Source organism: Sardina pilchardus, chromosome 14 (genome assembly GCF_963854185.1).
Source record: "Sardina pilchardus chromosome 14, fSarPil1.1, whole genome shotgun sequence".
Classification (NCBI taxonomy): domain Eukaryota; kingdom Metazoa; phylum Chordata; class Actinopteri; order Clupeiformes; family Clupeidae; genus Sardina; species Sardina pilchardus.
This window is the reverse complement of record NC_085007.1, coordinates 18,058,548-18,077,333: the sequence shown is the minus strand read 5'-3', so window position 1 is coordinate 18,077,333 and position 18,786 is coordinate 18,058,548. Positions and strand designations below refer to the sequence as shown.

The window sequence follows — 18,786 nt, the reverse complement described above, 5'->3', positions numbered from 1 at the left end:
GTATGTATGAGACATATTTAAAATGCTGTATGCATTTCAAATACAAAATTGTATTTTGCCAGTTGTTTTACTGGGTTGAAGAAAACGGCTTTGTATTTTGTATCAAAAAATTTTATAGATTTGTATTTGTCTAGTTTAAAAAATATTGCCAAATGTGACTTAATTCTCTACCATATGTCAGTGTACCATGAGTTTGAAGCCATTATTTTAAGGTATAGAACTGCTGTTGCTTTACTGTAAGTCCAGCTCTCAGTAGGTTCGATGGTTAGTTTGTACCACTTGACAAGTTCAGTTGTGACTTCTTGAGTACATCTGATACAGTAGGTCAGCATGGTTGATCTGTTCACTGTCGCAGATTTATGGCATGTCTTGCAGAGAAAAGTTGTTACTTTCAAATAATGTATCAACACAGTCACAGTAGTGATGAAAGAATAGATGAAATATCAGATATGGAAGGTTTACAAAGTAATTGCATACACCCTTTAAAAAGCATTTTTCAAAATCAAAAATACAGTATTTTATTTTGATACATGTGTGGATACTGTATTTTGTTTTGATACACTTCAAATTAGGATATTTTGATATTTTATTTGAAAACACATTTTGATGTATTTTCGCCCATCCCTGTGGGTGGCATATACAGCAATAAAGAATGGAGGAGGAGGAAACACATCTGTAGAGTATTATCTGGCAGAGACATGTTTTCTCATACAGTATGTGTGTGTGTGTGTGTGTGTGTGTGTGTGTGTGTGTGTGTGTGTGTGTGTGTGTGTGTGTGTGTATGTGAGTGTGTGTGTGTGTGTTTGTGTGTGTGTGTGTGTATGAGAGAGAGAGAGAGAGAGAGAGAGAAAGAGAGAGGGAGAGAGTATGTGTGTATGTGTGTGTGTGTGTGTGTGTGTGTGTGTGTGTGTGTGTGTGTGTGTGTGTGTGTGTGTGTGTGTGTGTGTGTGTGTGTGTGTGTGAGAGAGAGAGAGAAAGAGAGAGAGAGAGAGAGAGAGTTTGTGTGTATGTGTGCATGATACCAAAACATTTACCTGAAATGGAGCAAAACATTGTTGTACTTTCCAGAGTATGAGGACCTAGGTACGATTTTACCTAAATATAAGACTAGACCAAAGTTTACATCCTGGAAAACAGTCATTCTGTAAACAACCTAGAGTCAACTCAACTCAAGCCAAAAATGCCAACTGAGGCGAGGAGAGTTACATAGAAAATGGTATACCCTGATTGGGCAGAGGTAAATAATATACACATAAAGACATGGGAAATTTCAGTGAGGGAAAATAAGCACACTTGCAGGCTATAGCACACTCAATTTGAGTGACATATACAGTTCTGATTTTATGACAGTTGTGTTTATGTTGACTTCTAGTTTTCAGGTGGTTTTCATTTTGGAAAATGCCAATGGCCAATATAGAAGTGAAAAATAGGTCATTCCTAACATAAAATAAAAGGTAATTGATAGTATGTAGAGTTTATGAGTGTTAAGTCCTATAGGTCTACAGGACCATCAGACCACAACTCAAAAGTAATGAATTCTGACAGAGCGATGAAAGTAGAGTATACCTATCACATGTTAGACCCCAATGGTACAGAAATTATGGGGTTCCATAAATCCTTTGGGGGTATTAAAGTCCTCTGTAATGTAACCTTTCTTAAGACACTCAACCATGTTTAAGAAGGTATGACCTCGTACTACAAATGCTATGTAAGCATGGTATGAGATCCATATTTTAGAATTGAACTCAATCTATCTTTTATGCAACAATGTGCCCTGTTAAGATAATATAAAGCTCGTCTAACAATACCTTAAATAAGTTATTAAAGCTCCTCAAACTGATGTATCGACCTATTGATATCCCCCTTTTGACGTGAGGTGCAGCATAGTTTCATAAATTCCTTCAGAGAGCAGTATAACATCTCTCCAATTGGTTGCGCTCTTTACGCGCTCCTTGATAATGATATAGTTAGCGCTATACAATACAAAACAACAGCTGGTCAACAGCATTCATGAACTCTGAAGCATTTTTAAACGCTTAGAATAGACTTCAAACATAGATAGCCGTGTACAGGAAATGCCTTGCCCCAGAGTAGTTCAATAACCCATTGCCTCCTGAGACTTCTGTTCAGTCGAGTCCAGCTCCTCTGACGGAGACAGTCTGGTTTACGTTGCTGTCACTGAACATCCCACGATGCTTGACGGAATGTTTTGTTTCGGTTTAACGGCACTTTTTGGTGAGTAGTCTAAGTTACGTTTTTCTTCATGTGTAGGCTATTTTGCTCAAGATAATAACTTTAACTTTGAGCGCGCCGGGTGTTCGTTGGTATTTGCTGAGGTTGTCTTTATGCGCAGACATTACACGGTTCTGCAATGGGCTACATTATTAATGATGAGAGCATCTCACACGAATATGACAGTGCATTGTCTTGCACTCACAATAGGTCTTCCTGGTCTTTGTGAAGCTGTTTGGATGTAATCAAAATGTATAGCTAGTAGCCTATGTGATCGTTATTTAGTGGCACTTGACTGTTAAGATACAAATTAATTGAACAGTGAAGTTGATTCTCTCCATCCTAAGGGATATCTGATGCTGAAGTTGATTAGACTACCTAACATTTCTTAAGCCACTACGCTGTACATTGATTAAGCTAGCAACTTCTGTAGCTGGACAATTGTCTCAGAACTATTTGTTTGGTTTCATAAGCTCCTGACAGAAGTGATAATGTTGAGCTAACGTTGCAGAGCTGATGGAAGACTAGCCTACATCATTGCACTGTTTGCACGCTGGGGCGCTTTTGCCTATCTGTAGCCTATGCGGGGGTAGGACTGACATAGTCATTTATTCAGATAAGAAAACAGTTTTGTCTGTCAGTTGTGTCATGTTGAACTTCTTACCTCAGGCATTTTGAACATAGTTGAAAGCTGCCAACGTGCAGTTAACCTAACTGAAGTAGCTGAAAGTTTAATAATGACAAATATATCGGTTAATCTGGACGACAGGGGTGACATAAAGCTTGCCATACTAATGATTGATAGACCCCCCTCACTGATGGCAAACGGCAAACAGATTCACTCTGTTTCTTCAAACGTCTGAGATATTCTCTTCATCTCTCTTTCTCTCCTCGTTCCCCCTCCCTCTCTCAGATTCCTGGGCACACATGTGATAGGGGCTCGTGACGCTCATTAGAGAATTGAGTTAAAGATGCAGCTGGAGATAGGAGCCAGTATTAGCAGGCAATCACCTCGCGCAGAGGTCCCAGCCCAAGTTCAATTAGCCTCGGCTTGCTTGCCTCACTGGAACCTCCCAAAAGCTCTCTGACCAGCTCCTCCCTTTACCAAGACTACCTTCTGGGGGTTTGTCCCAACAGAGTAAACCCAGCCTGCATGTAGCTTTACACAAGGAAATCCTCACCCCACACATCCCTGTATTAGCTCCAGAGCACAGAATTAATAGCTGACTATGTTTTTCAAGAAGTGGACTAACCGTGTTAATTTGTTTTGAATGTGGCCTTGTCTGCCTTGCTGAACTTTGCTGTGAATAAGTCAGGGGTGCCGTTCTATGCGCAGCCTGCTGCCGTTTGAATTGCGCGGAGGTATCCCATGTTGTGCTATGAGAGCTCCTCTACTGAGCAACTCCCCCACCCCAGATGTGGTTATTGTAGTGGCGGCATTTAAGTCGCGTAAACTCCTAACGGAGATGGGAGCGCAGGTGTTTTTTGTTTGAGACCTGAAAGTCCAGCATCTGGTTTCAATCAAACGTGTGTGGGACAAGTGAACTTAATATAGGCGCTTGAAAAAACCAACGCACGCCTGCGTACACACAACCATCATACACTCACGCACACTCATGCCCAATCACATGCACATACCCTTACCTCACCAACCACAAAACACACATAAACAGACACATGCTCAAATATTTTGCAAACATGGCCTTTGACCACACATGGCAACATATGGCCACACAAATTCCTGACAGAACATGTAGATTACATAGGCCTATGGTGTTATTCTTATCTGGGTAAAGTGTTGATGTATTTGCACTGGGATGTTTTGCATACCACCTCCACATATGGTGGTTGCCCTGATATATCATTTGACATGTTTCATATTTTCTTATTTACCTGATCTTGCTTGAGCTGTCAATGACTGTTTGACAAAAATGTTATGCAATGCTATATATCACACAGCATGATACGGTTTAAAAACAGGTTCCCAGCTGTTTCCCTGTCAGAGAACCTCTGACATGCATATAATTCTGTATTAGATCCATGTGAATTGTCCTTAGCCATCACCTATGAAAATGCTTCTGTGTGGAACAATGTTTTATAGGAATGCACAAAGAATCTTTCTTTCAAAGTTTAAGCACAAATGATTAAGCACGTGTGAACAGATCCTCCACATCATGGGCACCCAGCTCTGTCATGCTGTGAACACTAACGGTTAGGCAGAAACAACTTGCAACAGAAATGGCAATTATGCACAGATAACTGAGTATGGAGGAGAAGGGAGTCTTCCCCTCCCTTTCATCGTATGTCAGACAGCCGCAGTGCCCTGGCAGCAGCGATAAGCACACGTGCTTTCGCTCGTGTGAGCGGCTCAAGTATGGAATGCTGTGAGCAGATGCTTCTTGAAGAGCAAATTCGCTGCTACCTCAAGTGGATTCGTGGAGAGAGTGTGCTCTGTTAGTCTTTAAAGTTTACTACACTCCTCTGTTTATGATATACCAGCCTCATTGGACGATGGCGTTTCAATCACTCGCCGCATCGATTCCCACTCCCAGCATGCTTTTCGGTGACCTCTCCAGACAGATTTATGACAGCAAACTTATCATGACTAATTAAATATACATACTGCACATCAATCAGAAATTGATATGCGTATGCATGATGAAATGAATGAGGGGGGAAGGCAGCTGAGCTGGTATTAGTGGGGTGGGACGCTGAAACTGGATGTAACTTGATAATCAAAGAAGATGTGATTTCAATCTCTGAGATTTTAGGGTGTGGAGAGCTAAGGTGTGGCCCTCCTCTCGGTGGTGAGAGACTATAACGAGGAGCGAGACGGGCGGAAACGTTCAGTTTTAGCCATGTCACAGAGGAGAGAGCCTGTGCCTGCTGCTGCCTGTGTGCTGCATGTGGACTGTGTGCTGCGTTCTGCATCGTTGCGAGCGGAGCCGAGAAAAAAAAGATGGCCCCTCTCGAGTGCTCAAGGGCCGGAGAAGTAACTGGAGTGAGCAAAAAGTACACAGCGGGCCCGGGCTCCCGCCTCACTGGCACGGAGGATCCCTCTGTGGTCGTAAATCCTGATTCTTCGCCAGATGCCCCAGGACCTTGTTGTGAACTGTCTCCTCCTCTCATAGCTGGAAACCCAAGAAAAGCATTCTTTTCCTGGTCAGCCAGTCTTGTTTTGATGGATTCACTTCTGGTCACATAATAGATCATGAGTGTTATTTCCCTCTATCGATATATTTTCGGAGAACTATAGGTTGACGGTTAGCATTGTGACCAAGAATGTACAAGGCCATGTATGGAAACTTTCATTAACATAGCCTGCCTTGGTACGTGCCTCTTAAAAGGCACAAAAGTTTCAATATTACTCTTGGAGATGAAAAGGGATGTCGGCAGTCTGAGAATGCTTTTCAGGAAGTCACACCTTCCTTTTGCATGTCTGAAGTATGCAGTGTATGCAGAGCTAAAATTGTTTTGCAGAAGCCCTGGGTCAGTGTCGAGCTGCAGCACTTCTTTGAAACTGATGATGCTGAACAGTAAAAACAAATGCGTATATATATAAAACGGTGCCTTAGCAAGTTTTCTATGACTACTACTGCTAATCCGAAGCAAAGCCCGACCTCCCAGAAGTCTTGGTTTAGAGACCTCCTCCGTCAGTGAAGCGTGCACCAGTCTAAGGTCTGACTAATGAAACGTAATAGGGCAAAAGAAACCCAGCTCTCCCATAAAATGTTTGAATAACAAGTCGAGACGCAGTGGGGGCCCGGGCAGGTGTGACGCCACATTAGGAGCCCGCTCATGTTATGGCCTCAAGGTCGCGACCCCGTGATCTGGCTTCTCCCAGAGCAGACAACCCCCCCAACCGCCCGCGCCTCATACCCTCCACTCTTGCCCCCAGTCGCCCCACTCTCCCTTAAGTGCCGAAATATAGAATGGGAAAACACAGTGTGGGACAGTGCTCTACTGACCCCCCCACCCCCCACCCACATGGGTTTTCGGCCAGATCATCCCAAAATAGCTACCATATGGGGCCTGAAGTTTTACCTCAGAGAGTTACAGCAAATAGTGAAGCAACGGCAGGCAGAGAATGAGTGAGACAGACTGAAAAAAAAAGAATGAAAGGTTGTGGCTGTGTTCGAGCGGAGAGGCAGAGACATGGTGGGAGAGGAAGTGTGGAGTGGTGGGGGTGGGCGGGTGGATGAAGGAGTCTGAGGGAGGATGCTTGACTCGTAGAGGAGCCGTTTTTCCGTCATGTGACTCGCCAGAGTGTGAGGGCATCAGAGAGACTGGGGGGGAGGGGGGGGAGGTAGTGGAAGAGGGAGGAGGAGCAGCGGAGATTACATTATCTCTTCTTTAGCACAACAACAAGCGCAGCGAGACTCTGGCCTGGAGGCTTAACGAGCAAGGCCACAGCCTCGCCCGACAGAGAGCAGAGAAGAACACACTCAGACAGGAGAGAGAGAAGGAGGAGAAGAGAAGGAGGAGAAGAGAGTGGAGACAAGGACAAGAGAGGAGGAGAGAGTGGAGAGCAGAGACGCAAGAGAGGAGGATAGCTGAGCAGGGAGAAGAGAGAGGAGAGCAGAGAGGCGAAATGAGGGAGTTAAATGCTCACAGAGCCGGGGTACAGTTGTAGAGTGTAATGCTGAGTAATGATTTCCTCCTGGGTCATTTTGCAATCAGGTTTGCAACAGACTTGTTCGCTTACAGACTGTAGGGCATAGACACACATGCACACACATGCACACACACTCACACTCACACTCACACACACACACACACACACACACACACACACGCGCGCACACACACACACACACACACACACACACACACACGCACACATGCATAACTACACTCCACACACACAAAAATGCACTCAATGCATTGACTTACTTACACACATACACAAACGTGTTAGTCTGTCAACACATAATGCTTACCACTAAATGTTAAGCAGCTGGTCTGGTACAGAGGGCTTTGGGTAAAGCTGAACAAAATGGGATCATCTGTGCACCAGGCCTCTCTCCTCCTCCGCCTCCTCCTCCCTCTCCTCCTCTTCCTGTCCATCCCTCTTTTCTTTCCCTCTCCCTTCTCTCTCTCCTCTCTTCATTCCCTTCCCCTGCCCCCATACCTCTCCCCAGAACATCCCCTGGTCGTTCATCAAGTTGGGTAAATATGCAGCCGGCCTGGGGCACCATCTATTTCCCATTAGCAGAGTGGTCAGAACCACAGGGGCTTCTCACCCAAACACAGAGCACTCATACCAGCCTCTCAAAGAGACATTTAACTGAAGGACTCTCCCAAAAAAATGTCTCAGAGACTTTTATTGTGTTGCTGTTTATTGAGTTGCCCTTGATGTTTTTTTCCCCTCCTCTGTCTTTTGTTGTACTTGTATTGTAGTTTTGCTCACTGAAAGTTGTAAATTAAACTGTTCTCACTTTAAGAAGATGATTGAAGGATGCAACCACAAGATTACTGTGAAACCTCTTAGCCTTTAACCAAGAGCCTTGATGGACTGCTCCTTGTCCTGTTATGTGTTTGAGATGGAGGTTTGCACACCATATAAATATCAGCAATGATGTGACATTTTACAGTAATTGCTGCATCTGGAGCAGAACTAGGTTCACACACATTGACACAAATCAGTGGTGAGAGTTCTGGCCAGTGTAAAATGGCTCCATCTTTCTTTGGATTAGTTGCCTCCCCCCCTGCAGCTGTAGGAAGTGAATTTGGCTGATATCCGGAGCAGGGATCTGGATCCACTGCCAGTGGGAAACTGGACTTCCAGGGCGGAACAATCACATGTGTCACGTTAACTGGCGTCCCCCCGGAGACACTTTAACTTCCCGCGCTCCTGCTCGGGAGAGCCAATCCTGGACCTGTTCCCTTGAGTTGGGAATGGGAATGTGGTTTTGACTTTTTTTCATTTTTGGTTTTACATTTTTTTCCAGGAACATTCCCCATGCTATACTCCACGTCTGGATTTTGCTGGACAAAAAGCAAGAAGAGCCTGGATCTCCCATCAAAGTACATATAGGCCATTATACAAATGGGGCGCAGCTATAGATGCTTACTAATGTCTATAACATGTTTATTACACACGCTGTTAGTATATGTTGCCCTGCCCATACAGATGGTTATTATTTCCCCTCCCTTGGAAAGATTTACGATTCTTGTACAAAGGAGTCGTATGGATGATCACTGGAGCATTTCTCTGTATATTGACCTATACAGTAGAAACAGCTGTACTCTGTGAGGGTGTGGATTTACTGGCCCTCTCTCTCTTACAGATAGCAACACCCACAGATTATTTTCAGTCCTCTGATCAATGCGTGAGATACAGGAAGTGACCCGACCTGGGTGTTGTGTGTATTTTTGATCACCATGGGAAGCATTTTCAAGAAGCGCTGTCTTCCGCCCGTGTCGTCTGCAAACCTCTCGCTGAAGTGGTATGCAAAGTTTAAAGGGTTTAGGTTGTTTGTGTAAGGGGATGTTTTCAGCCCCTGCAGCAAAGGTTGCACAGCTCAGCGTTTCCTTTGAGTTTCAGGTCACTGGGTGGGTAAGTGTCCGAACGTGATCACAGCGGAGATCCCCCTTGCTGGTGTGGGTGGATATAGGGTGGGTGTGTGTTGGTGGCGGGGGCAGAAGAGGTTTGGTGGGGTTGGGTAAAAGGGGGGGTGGGGGATCTGGGATAAAAGCCTCAACAACCAACGGGGAGTATTATGTCATTCCGGGGGTGGACCTGTGACTCCGTTTTCGCGGCCAATAAAACGGCGGACGCCAGGGAGTACATCTGGAGAGCCGGAGGATCTGGAACTGGACACCGGCAGGCAGCTCTGTGGCCTTGCCTCTATAGATGGGATGGGGTGGGGTGGGGTGGGAGGTATTGGTCATGGTGGAGGGGTAGAAGGGGCAGTGTATGGACAGTATAGAGGTGTGTGTGTGTGTGTGTGTGTGTGTGTGTGTGTGTGTGTGTATAGGGTGGGGGTCCCTCTTTGCTGGTCCTCTGGGGCGGCTGTGGCTGCCGCTGATGGTTCTCTCCTAATGGAGAGTGGGGCGTCTGCTGCCTCCATACATCCTGCCTAATTCAGTGCTGCTGAGAGTCAGCTCATGTTCCTGCTGGCCCGAGCCCTGTGCTGTGCTGTGCTGTGCTGTGCTGGGACGGCCCATACATTAGGTTATTAGCCCATTTGTCTCGCGAAATATATGCAGCAGCCCATATGATACACAAGCACAGATGACCCCCCCCCCCTTTCCCTCCTCCCTTCCTCCACTTCCCTCTCCATGCCCTGCTCATGCTTTTGTATACATACACAGGATGCTCATGTGTACACAACGGCGAGAAAGTATAGACTGCAGCTAAATTGACACAATAAGCCAAGAGTAATAAAGGGTATAATTAAAAGGCCTTCAAGCTTTAGTTGGTAAGACTGTTTGTTACGTACAGATTATGTTATTATTAATTATGTTGTTTACATTTACATGTATTCATTCGGAGGACGCATTTGTCCAAAGCGACTTAGGGCAATGGAATAGAGCTACACTACACTAATAGAATAACATTTAAGCTATTAATGAAGTATTTTAACTTTTAATCTACAGTACAGGGCTATAGGTACAGAATAACTTTTAACTACAGTATAGAGGAGAATATAGCTAGGAGTTCACTCATCACTGTATCTGGTATCTGTCAATACTAGTGCTAGAGGATAGGACTGCCTACATATTAAGTTCTAGAAGAAGTAATTGTATCGTATGCATGGATTTTCAGTGGAAAAATTAGCAGTAGGATGCAGAATATAGAGTCTAATAAACATGCATTTGTATACAGGTACAGTATGGTTTGGTGTGTGTGTGTGTGTGTGTGTGTGTGTGTGTGTGTGTGTGTGTGTTTGTGTTTTCTGTGTGTGTCTCTGTAACATCAAAATGCCAGGATGGCATTTCATCTATCATGTGAAAACATTAAAGTGGAGCTGCTTTGTGTGTGTGTGTGTGTGTGTGTGTGTGTGTGTGTGTGTGTGTGTGTGTGTGTGTGTGTGGCAGACAAGACAGAGAGAGAAATAGGGTGAGAGGGAACGCTAAACGAGAGCTCATTTACAAGATTAACTCTGTCTCTGACTCTAACTTTATTAGTCTGAGAGCTGCTTTGTCATGCCAGTTTGTGAGGACGAGCATGCAGAGCGAGAGAGAGAGAGAGTGAGAGAGAAGGACAGAGAGGAGAGAGTTAGCCTCTGGCCCATCTTGTTAAAACAGTCTGCTGATGCCAAGCAGTCCACCGTTGCTGACCACTTCTTATCTGTGCCCGATAAGTGCCACACTGACTGATTTGGGGGTCAGTTTTTCAATCCATGGAGGCAGCACAGCGCACAGCATGGGCACTCAGCAAATTTAAGGCCTTTTTTATGTGAGGTAATGAGGTCCATCGGTCCATCGTGGTCGGATTCCAGCAACTTATAAAGACAGATGTGGACTGGACTGTGATCATAGTGCTGCTTTATCCTGGTCCACCCAGTTTCAGTTTTGAGTGGGATTAACCAATTCAGCTCCCCTTGAAATACTTTTTCCACACATACCACCATGAATGGTCAAAATGATTGCAATCACCCACGCACATTCAGAGTTGACATCTTGAAGTTGTATGGCCCCTTGTGTTCAAGAGCCTTGAGAGAAGTGTTTGAAAGAGTAACTATAATTTATAAATCCCCTTCTAACATTGAAGTCTTCACCATCCAAACATTCAAACATAGCAGTGTAACTATGTTCTCTTGCATATAGCCTAGTTGTACAGCCACAAAGAACATATTACTCGTATAAACCAACCTTGAACCCTCAAGTACCACCGCATATCAAAAGGCTTAAGAGCAGGTGGATGGGGCTGAGTATCCATTTCCTTATTTGAAAGTGTTGTCTGTTCTTGTGCGTTGACAAGGTGAACTGTGTGTAAAATGACCAGAGGGCTATTTGAGCAATTGGGCAATTTGCAGCCAATTTTATTAACACATTTTCCTTCTGGGTAGTGTCAGCACATCTTCCAAAACTACCAAAGGGAGAGGTAACCGAACAAGGAGTGTGTTTCTTTTTTGTAATCCCCTGGGCAACGTGCCTGGACATTATCTCCATTTGTGATCAATGTAAAAGCTTCCTCCTTGGCGAGGCGCCATTTTGAATTAGCTAAATAGTTGGTTCCCCACCGCTCTCTCTCTCTGACGTATTAGGGTCAACTAGCCAGGAAATTGATCTTGTCTACGGGGAGATCGCTCTAGGGTTACCTGGCTGGGATTACGTCTGATGACTTCGCAGTTCCTCCCCGTGAGGAGTAATGAGCTGTGGTAATTACCGTAAATCAAATGAAAAAAAAACAACAAACGGACTAGGGCCGCCAAACATGAGCAAAGATGGCTTAAGAGCTTTAATGTGTCTCTCTCTGTCTTACGGGCCCAGATGCAGGAGCTTTTCACCAAGTAGACATTCACATTCAGGTGTCAGTTCATTTCCTTTCCAATGTTTTTCAGTAGTTCAGACTGTGTGTAGATGAGAAGGCAATATCTCTAGAAATGAACATATGGGCGTGACATTGGAGTATAAACATTTGCCTACCTGTTGTATAAAACTTTTAAAGGATTTTTTGTTTTGGTACTGTGCTTGGGTGATGGTGTTAGGTGATGGTCTTGGATTGCAGAACTACCAAGTGAATAGTCCTGTTCAGCAAGAGAGAGCCACAGGTGTGTATGGGTCCCTCACACCATCATTAACCAATCCAACTGACTTTGAAGATCATACCAAAAAACTGGCCCATAGGAAAATACCTCAGAAAGTGACTGTGTTGCATACTGTTGCTTTAATGTCGCAATCAATCAGTACAGCAAGTCATGCCAATTGTGACACAGTATATGACGTTAGTGACCATTTCCCTGAGAAGTTCATAACCCCTCCACTGCATTATAGTCTCTGTGCTCTGGTTTCATATAGTTGTATACTTGTTAACCAAGTTGTTTACCATAACAGTAGAAACTCTTCTGCTGTGCTCTCTGGTTTCTCATGTTCACCCTATGTTAACCTATAGCTCTCAGTGCCCCTCAGGTCCGTCCTAAAGTCCTCACTACAGACAGCAATATTAACATGCAGTTCACGATGGGACATTTCATTAATCCGGCCCTGTTTTCGCAGACAGAGAGCCTAACAGCCTAAATGGTCTGGAACTTAGCCTTGCTCCTTCTCTCTCTCTCTCTCTCTCTCTCTCTCTCTCTCTCTCTCTCTCTCTCTCTCTCTCTCTCTCTCTCTCTCTCTCTCTCTCTCTCTCTCTTCCACAGCCTCTGGCTCTGTCTCTCTCTTTATAAGCCCATCAGAGATTGTAGCGGAAACAGTGTCTGTTTATCTAGCCTCCAAATCCTACCCCAAACAAAACTGTTGCTCGGAGAGAAAACACGGACCCATTGCCTAGCACGTTCTCTTATTGTCTCAGTGAGTGACTGTAGTAAGCTCCTCAGTGCTCATCTGCGGTCGACCGTTGAGGTGGCAATGATGATGTCATATAGCGTTGAAGTCAGTGTTGATCTGGTTAACCATATAGACAGTGTTGTTAGGGAGGGACTTGTCTGGCTAACCTCAAGTCAACCGCTGCTCTGTAGTGTTGTAGAAAGACAGTAGAAACTAAAGATGATAGATGATTAAGAGATGAGAGAGATAAACATGTGGATTATCTGTGTTGTTGTCCAGTGCATTAACATGACTAATGTTTATATATATATATTAATGAGCTTACTACAAAGATCACTCATTTAATAAATAAAAAAAAATCTTTGATTATAATGCTTGTTGCATTGCATTTTATCTTTGATAGACTGTCTGAATGATTAGTAGAACTAATAAAAGAGCTAATAAAAGGACTTGAAACAGAAACAAAGTCTTCAGTGTCTGACGCTGTAGCCATAGCTGGCCACAGAGGAAGGGGGCTGGATTCTGGAAGCTCTTCTGGAAATTTTAATTGCTGCTGATTGCTTTTGGGTGGACGGGGGTGGGGTGGAGTGTCCATTTGGTCAGAAAACCCAAAAGCTTGAGGTCTTTTAAAGTGATGTCCACCATAACCCGTAGCAGATGGTGTACAGAACTCCTCGTCCGAAACCACGTTTATAGATTTTACATGCAACAGCAACAGCTTCCTTTCAGCATTTCACATTCACACATGCAGTAAACTTCTGTTGCTTCTAGTTGCTCTCTGTGGCACTTGCTAGGTTGTGACTGGTATTGTGATGCTAACTGTCTTTGGGTCTCCTAACTTACTGTAGTCTGAATGGTGTGTCTTGATTGTACATTGATTTGGATAAAAAATGTCTGCAAAAATGAATTCATGTAAGTTGATACTGAGACTGGTAGTTGAGTTGGACACTGGATTATCTGTTGCTGTAAGGCTTCCATATATTAAATAATTCCCCCGTCCCCAAGTAATTTCCTTGACCACCTGGTGTCTGTATACGCTATATTTAACTGAAGTACTGTATCCATATGTCCACAGTGTCCCCAAGCGCTGTGGTAATTCATCTAATGTTCAGCTGCGATGCTCGTCAATGGAGACAGACAACTCATTTCTTCCTCCATCTCTCTCTCTTTCTCTCTCTCTCTTTCTCTCTCTCTCACTCTCTTTCTCCTCTGTGGTCTTCTGTCATTCTGACATCCATCTGGGGCAGGCCCTGGACTGGACTCTGCTTAGCTTGTGCGTGTGATTTGTTAATATTTTTCGCCCCGTCTCTGAAATCCAGGAGTCTAATAAATTGCAGGCAGGAATTCCACAGAACTGCCGCATGTGAAAGGGTCCCTCTGTGCCAGTCCAGACAATGAGACGATTTTTTGAAGACTCTATATTTATCGTCACTCTCATTTGCAGCGCTCAGAGAGAGAGAGAGAGAGAGAGAGAGAGAGAGAGAAGGAAAGAAAGAGAGAGACATGAGAGAGAGAGAAGGAGACGAGAAAGAGAGAGAGAGAGAGAGAGAGAGAGAAGGAAAGAAAGAGAGAGACATGAGAGAGAGAGAAGGAGACGAGAAAGAGAGAGAGAGAGAAAGAAGGAAAGAAAGAGAGAGACATGAGAGAGAGAGAGAAGGAGACGAGAAAGAGAGAGAGAGAGAGAGACATGAGAGAGAGAGAGAAGGAGACGAGAAAGAGAGAGAGAGAGAGAGAGAGAGAGAGAGAGGGTGAGTGAGTGTACAAGGCCCCTGAGGGAGAAGAAACCCTTTCTCTGTGTAGGAAGGTCAGTGAAGACAGAGGGGACAGTGGCACACTGAGGTCCTTCAGCGTTTCATTACGAAATTCCTCCGGCCCGGCCGCCTTCCCTGCCCTCACTGGAAACCAAATATTCCACACTGTCCCATGCGTCCCATTCAGCCACTTCTGGCCGATAAAAACGCCAAAGAAAATAGCCTGTCCCTCGTACTCTGTGACTATAGCTCTAGAGTTCTGAGTGGTTGTTTGTTGACAAAAATCAAAATAATAAACAATTATGTGCCTAATATTCCAGCATGGGCAATATTGCAGGACAGAAATAGAGTCAGTGTGAGACAGAGCTGCTCTGAGCTGTGCATTGTTTTTCCTGTCATTTTCTTTGTCATAACCATGTTGCCTTTTCCTCCTTGCTGTCCCTGGGCTGTTTTGGGTGGTCTCATTTCTCTATGGCGTCAAACAGTCTCTTTTCCGTCTCTCTTCCCTATGCAGTGCTGCTGCCCATGTTAACAACTTTTAATGTTGACGAAAAAAACGGGATGTCGTTCAGTGGCAACATCGAGGACTTGTTCGGCTACACGGTGCAGCAGTTTGAGAACAACGAGGGCAAATGGTGAGTCTCTCATTTCAGCTCAGCAGTGACTTCTCGGTTCACTTTTTCTAAATCGGCGGGCCCTCGAGATGTTATCACTTGCACCAAGGCATGTGTTTTTCAGATGTTAACACACACACACAAATGTTCCTGGTTTAATTCGTGTTCACCCCACCCCACCTCCACAACATTGTTGCCCTCTAACACGCGCTGGTTAAACAGAAGTTGACATTTCATGGTCTGAAGTAGCATCAGTCTCCACGCCATCTGTAATACATCAACATCTCCTCAACAGACCTCCCTAAGAGACAGTCAGTATGCCCTATGCGCCAGCATTGCATTTGGATCTAATCAGATATCGGGGGGGTAAAAATCAGGTCATGGGACAAAGCCTTTGGCTTATTTTGAAAACATTTCAGATGTCAGTCTCAGTCTTGTCTTCTTGCATTATAATCACCATCCTTACCAATGGCCACAATGCATGTAGAGTATAGGTAGAGGGTACTAAGTTAGAGGACTCTCTATGATATAGATAGATAGTCTTTATTGTCCTATAAGGATATTCTTCTTCACACATCAATACATTCCATAAAAAAGACAGCAGCATGTGATGTTCACATCACAGTCTCATACATATAACATATCACACATCACACACATGACATATAACATATAACATAAATATATAATGATGATATATGATAACCGTGTACTTGTGTACTGTTGGTCAGGTTTACACAGTGAGAGTTACATTTCAGTGCACATCTAGGGACACCGATGGGGTCATTTAGGACTGTTTGAGGCAGGGAGTGATTAGTGTGTTTACCGTGTTTGAAAAGTTGAACCCGATCCAATGGCTTGTGTAAGCGCAAAGTAGTGTACAGATTCAAACCGAAAACAGCGATGGTTTCCTCAAGTGGAGGATGAGTTTAAGTTTAAACAAACATAACAGAATGTTCTGGTACAATCCAATACCATTTCCATAAATTGTCCTGAAAACGTTGGGTTCTTCCTGTCAAATAGCATCCAATAGCACCAATCACTCAACTGGAGGAAGAATTGCCACCCAGGAAGAATGCCTATTTGTAGACAGTGTAGATCACTCATTTTGCCACTTTTCCAACACACAGAGCATAAAATCAATCAACCAGGTCTTCGCCTTGAATTGGATAAGCTGTGAACTTTTTACATGGTTGTAAATGACCCGCCACCCCCGTGTCCATGTAGAGATGCTCCCAGCGGGCCCACAAGGAAACTGTAGGAGTTCCCTATAGCTGTCCACCACCACCTGCTTCTGCCCACTAATGAGACCAGTATGAGATATGCTGTTGACATGCCTTAGGTTGAAAGGTGCTGAGACACATAACCTTTTCATTGCCCCCAATGACCATCTCACTTTTCAGTGTCGCGTTACACATATCACCCGCTGGCCAGAGCCATTCGGCATGGTGCATTAAAATACTTTTTGGGGTGAGAGTTGGGCTTTAAATTTCAAATGTCTTGCTGAGAATGGTCACATAAAGGGTAGGTCTAATTTAAATGCTTTGTGTTAAATGCGGATATGGACAGAGCCTTCTGTCTACGCTCAATGTCCTTTTTGTCTGGTTTTTTGCACGTTTTCTGAAAGATTACGGATATGGAAGAAACATTTGAAATGCATGTTTATAGGAAAAATGAGCATGAATAACAATGTATTCTCAACATCTATATCATCCTCAGATAATGTAACAGATGACGCTCACGTTAAATGGACTACTGAATAAACATTTATCCACACAAACTGAGGTCAGCTGACACTGACTCCTGTTTTCCCATGACCTTTGGGCAGGATTAGTTATATTAAGATACGTATATTATCAGAAAAAAAAGCTCTTAACTCCAAGATAGTTTTTTTTTTGTATGGCCAAAACATTGAGATGATAATGATTGATTAGACGCAGTGAGTCCCACATAAGGGAAGCTGCGGCACAACCACTGGAGAAATGTGAGCCTGCTCTAGAGTATTTCCATTATAGTTCATCAGGGTCCATTTGAGGCGAGGCATGTTAATGACCTTTGCTTGTTTACATGATGGCGAAGGATAGAGTATCGCAACTTCAGCGTCATATCAAAAAATCGGAGAGGGGAGTACACAAATATCCATCCTGTTAGATATCGTTACAGGAACTCCATTGGTACATTCTGAAAAGAGGATATGTGGAAATATTATTCTTTGTTTGTTTTTGATTCATGTATTTATTTTCAGTATTCACTCAGCAAACATGCTGTACACAAAACATATTTTATTGCGTTTGCATTCCTATTGTGTAAATGTCACATCCCCCAAAGTTTGTTCAACTTTATATTGCTTGCTCCCTATTGCTTGTTTTTGGTCCCACCTTTTCCCGCTCATTTTCCCACCATACATCATCCAGAAAGTCACATTTCTGTGTTTTTCCTCTCACTCTGCCTGGCAAAAACAAGAGAAACAATCAGCTCTACATTATTTAAATGGGCTTCAGCTGTTGCCTCTGTTTTCCCATAAATCTCTAATGGGCTTCTGTGGTCTGGGACAAGTGTGGAACTTGTAACCCTTCAAGCGCCACTTCCCATTGGTTGAGGCTAACGCTCTGCCTTTGCAGGGTTCTGATTGGCTCACCCCTGGAGGGCCAACCAGAGAAGACGACGGGACAGGTCTACAAGTGTCCGGTGAGCAAGGATGGCAAGGGTTCTCAGTGCTTTAGGACCAGCATATCAGGTGAGAATTAGTCAACGCAGGAAGTCTCTCTCTCACTCTCAAGCTGTCTCTCTTCCTGTGTCACGCTAAACCTTTATCACGGTGTGTTTGATTCATATTACTCTAGTGTTAGCTAATTTAAGCTGTTAAACCAATCTGTGCTATTAATCCATTCACATTACATTTTCGATTAATGTAATCATTAATATTTAATATTGACACTGTTAAAACCCAAGTGGAAAATCACTGTTGGGCAAATTCACGTTGAAGCTCAGTTAAATGTCTTTGTGTCAGTGAGGAACTGAACAGGACACTGAGAACAGCAACACAGGAAGGGCCAAAATAAACAGGATTCCAGTGCCCCATCCACACATAATTACTGGACATCATCATTAACCAGATAGCCCAAAAAACGCCCCTGTTGGCATGCTGGGCCTTCAGAGTCCTCTTGTTGGCCTTTACCATTAATTTATTCTGCTGCCAATCTTCTGTGCTTTAAACCAGCAATCATTTCTACATCATACAGCATACGCTGAACACAAATATGAGTGGAAAAACTCTTGGTCTCATCATGTGCTATGAAGTGAAATGAAATATTACTCCATGCTCACAAAAAGCCTATTTCTCTCAAAGCCTCTGCTCAAATTTATATCTGTACCAATCTGGAATCCTGATGTAATAACCTTAATACAATGATATGAACTGATATTAACCATAGAAATAAACCACTGATATTATTATATATTAATCCATGGCTGTATTTCTGTTTTTGTTCAGCATAGTTGTGTTGAAGCCTGATGGCATCAATGAGAAGGCTGAGTAGCCTTTGTGCACTAGCAAGACATACTGATTATAAATACTGATTTCAGACAGAGGTGTTAGGTTAATGAACATGGCTCAGGTCAAGCCATGATGTAGGAGTTTGGCCTCTGTGTAAAAGGGGTGTGCTGTGGACAACAATGCCTTTATTATCAACCTAAAAGCCTCATGTAGGAGCCCAACAATGTTGGCAGTCTTCTGGCATGAATGTGTCATG

General features: G+C 43.8%; 1 protein-coding gene across 1 annotated transcript in view; it reads left to right on the top strand.

The window, feature by feature from the left end:
• Positions 1-2,125: 2,125 nt before the first annotated feature.
• itga1 (integrin, alpha 1) overlaps positions 2,126-18,786 on the top strand; it is a 44,919-nt gene continuing 28,258 nt past the window's right edge. The window contains exons 1-3 of the mRNA XM_062554355.1: positions 2,126-2,235; positions 14,935-15,055; positions 17,656-17,771. Coding sequence (XP_062410339.1) covers positions 2,193-2,235; positions 14,935-15,055; positions 17,656-17,771 — 280 coding nt within the window. The 5' untranslated portion in view covers positions 2,126-2,192. The remainder of the gene's footprint in view (positions 2,236-14,934; positions 15,056-17,655; positions 17,772-18,786) is intronic.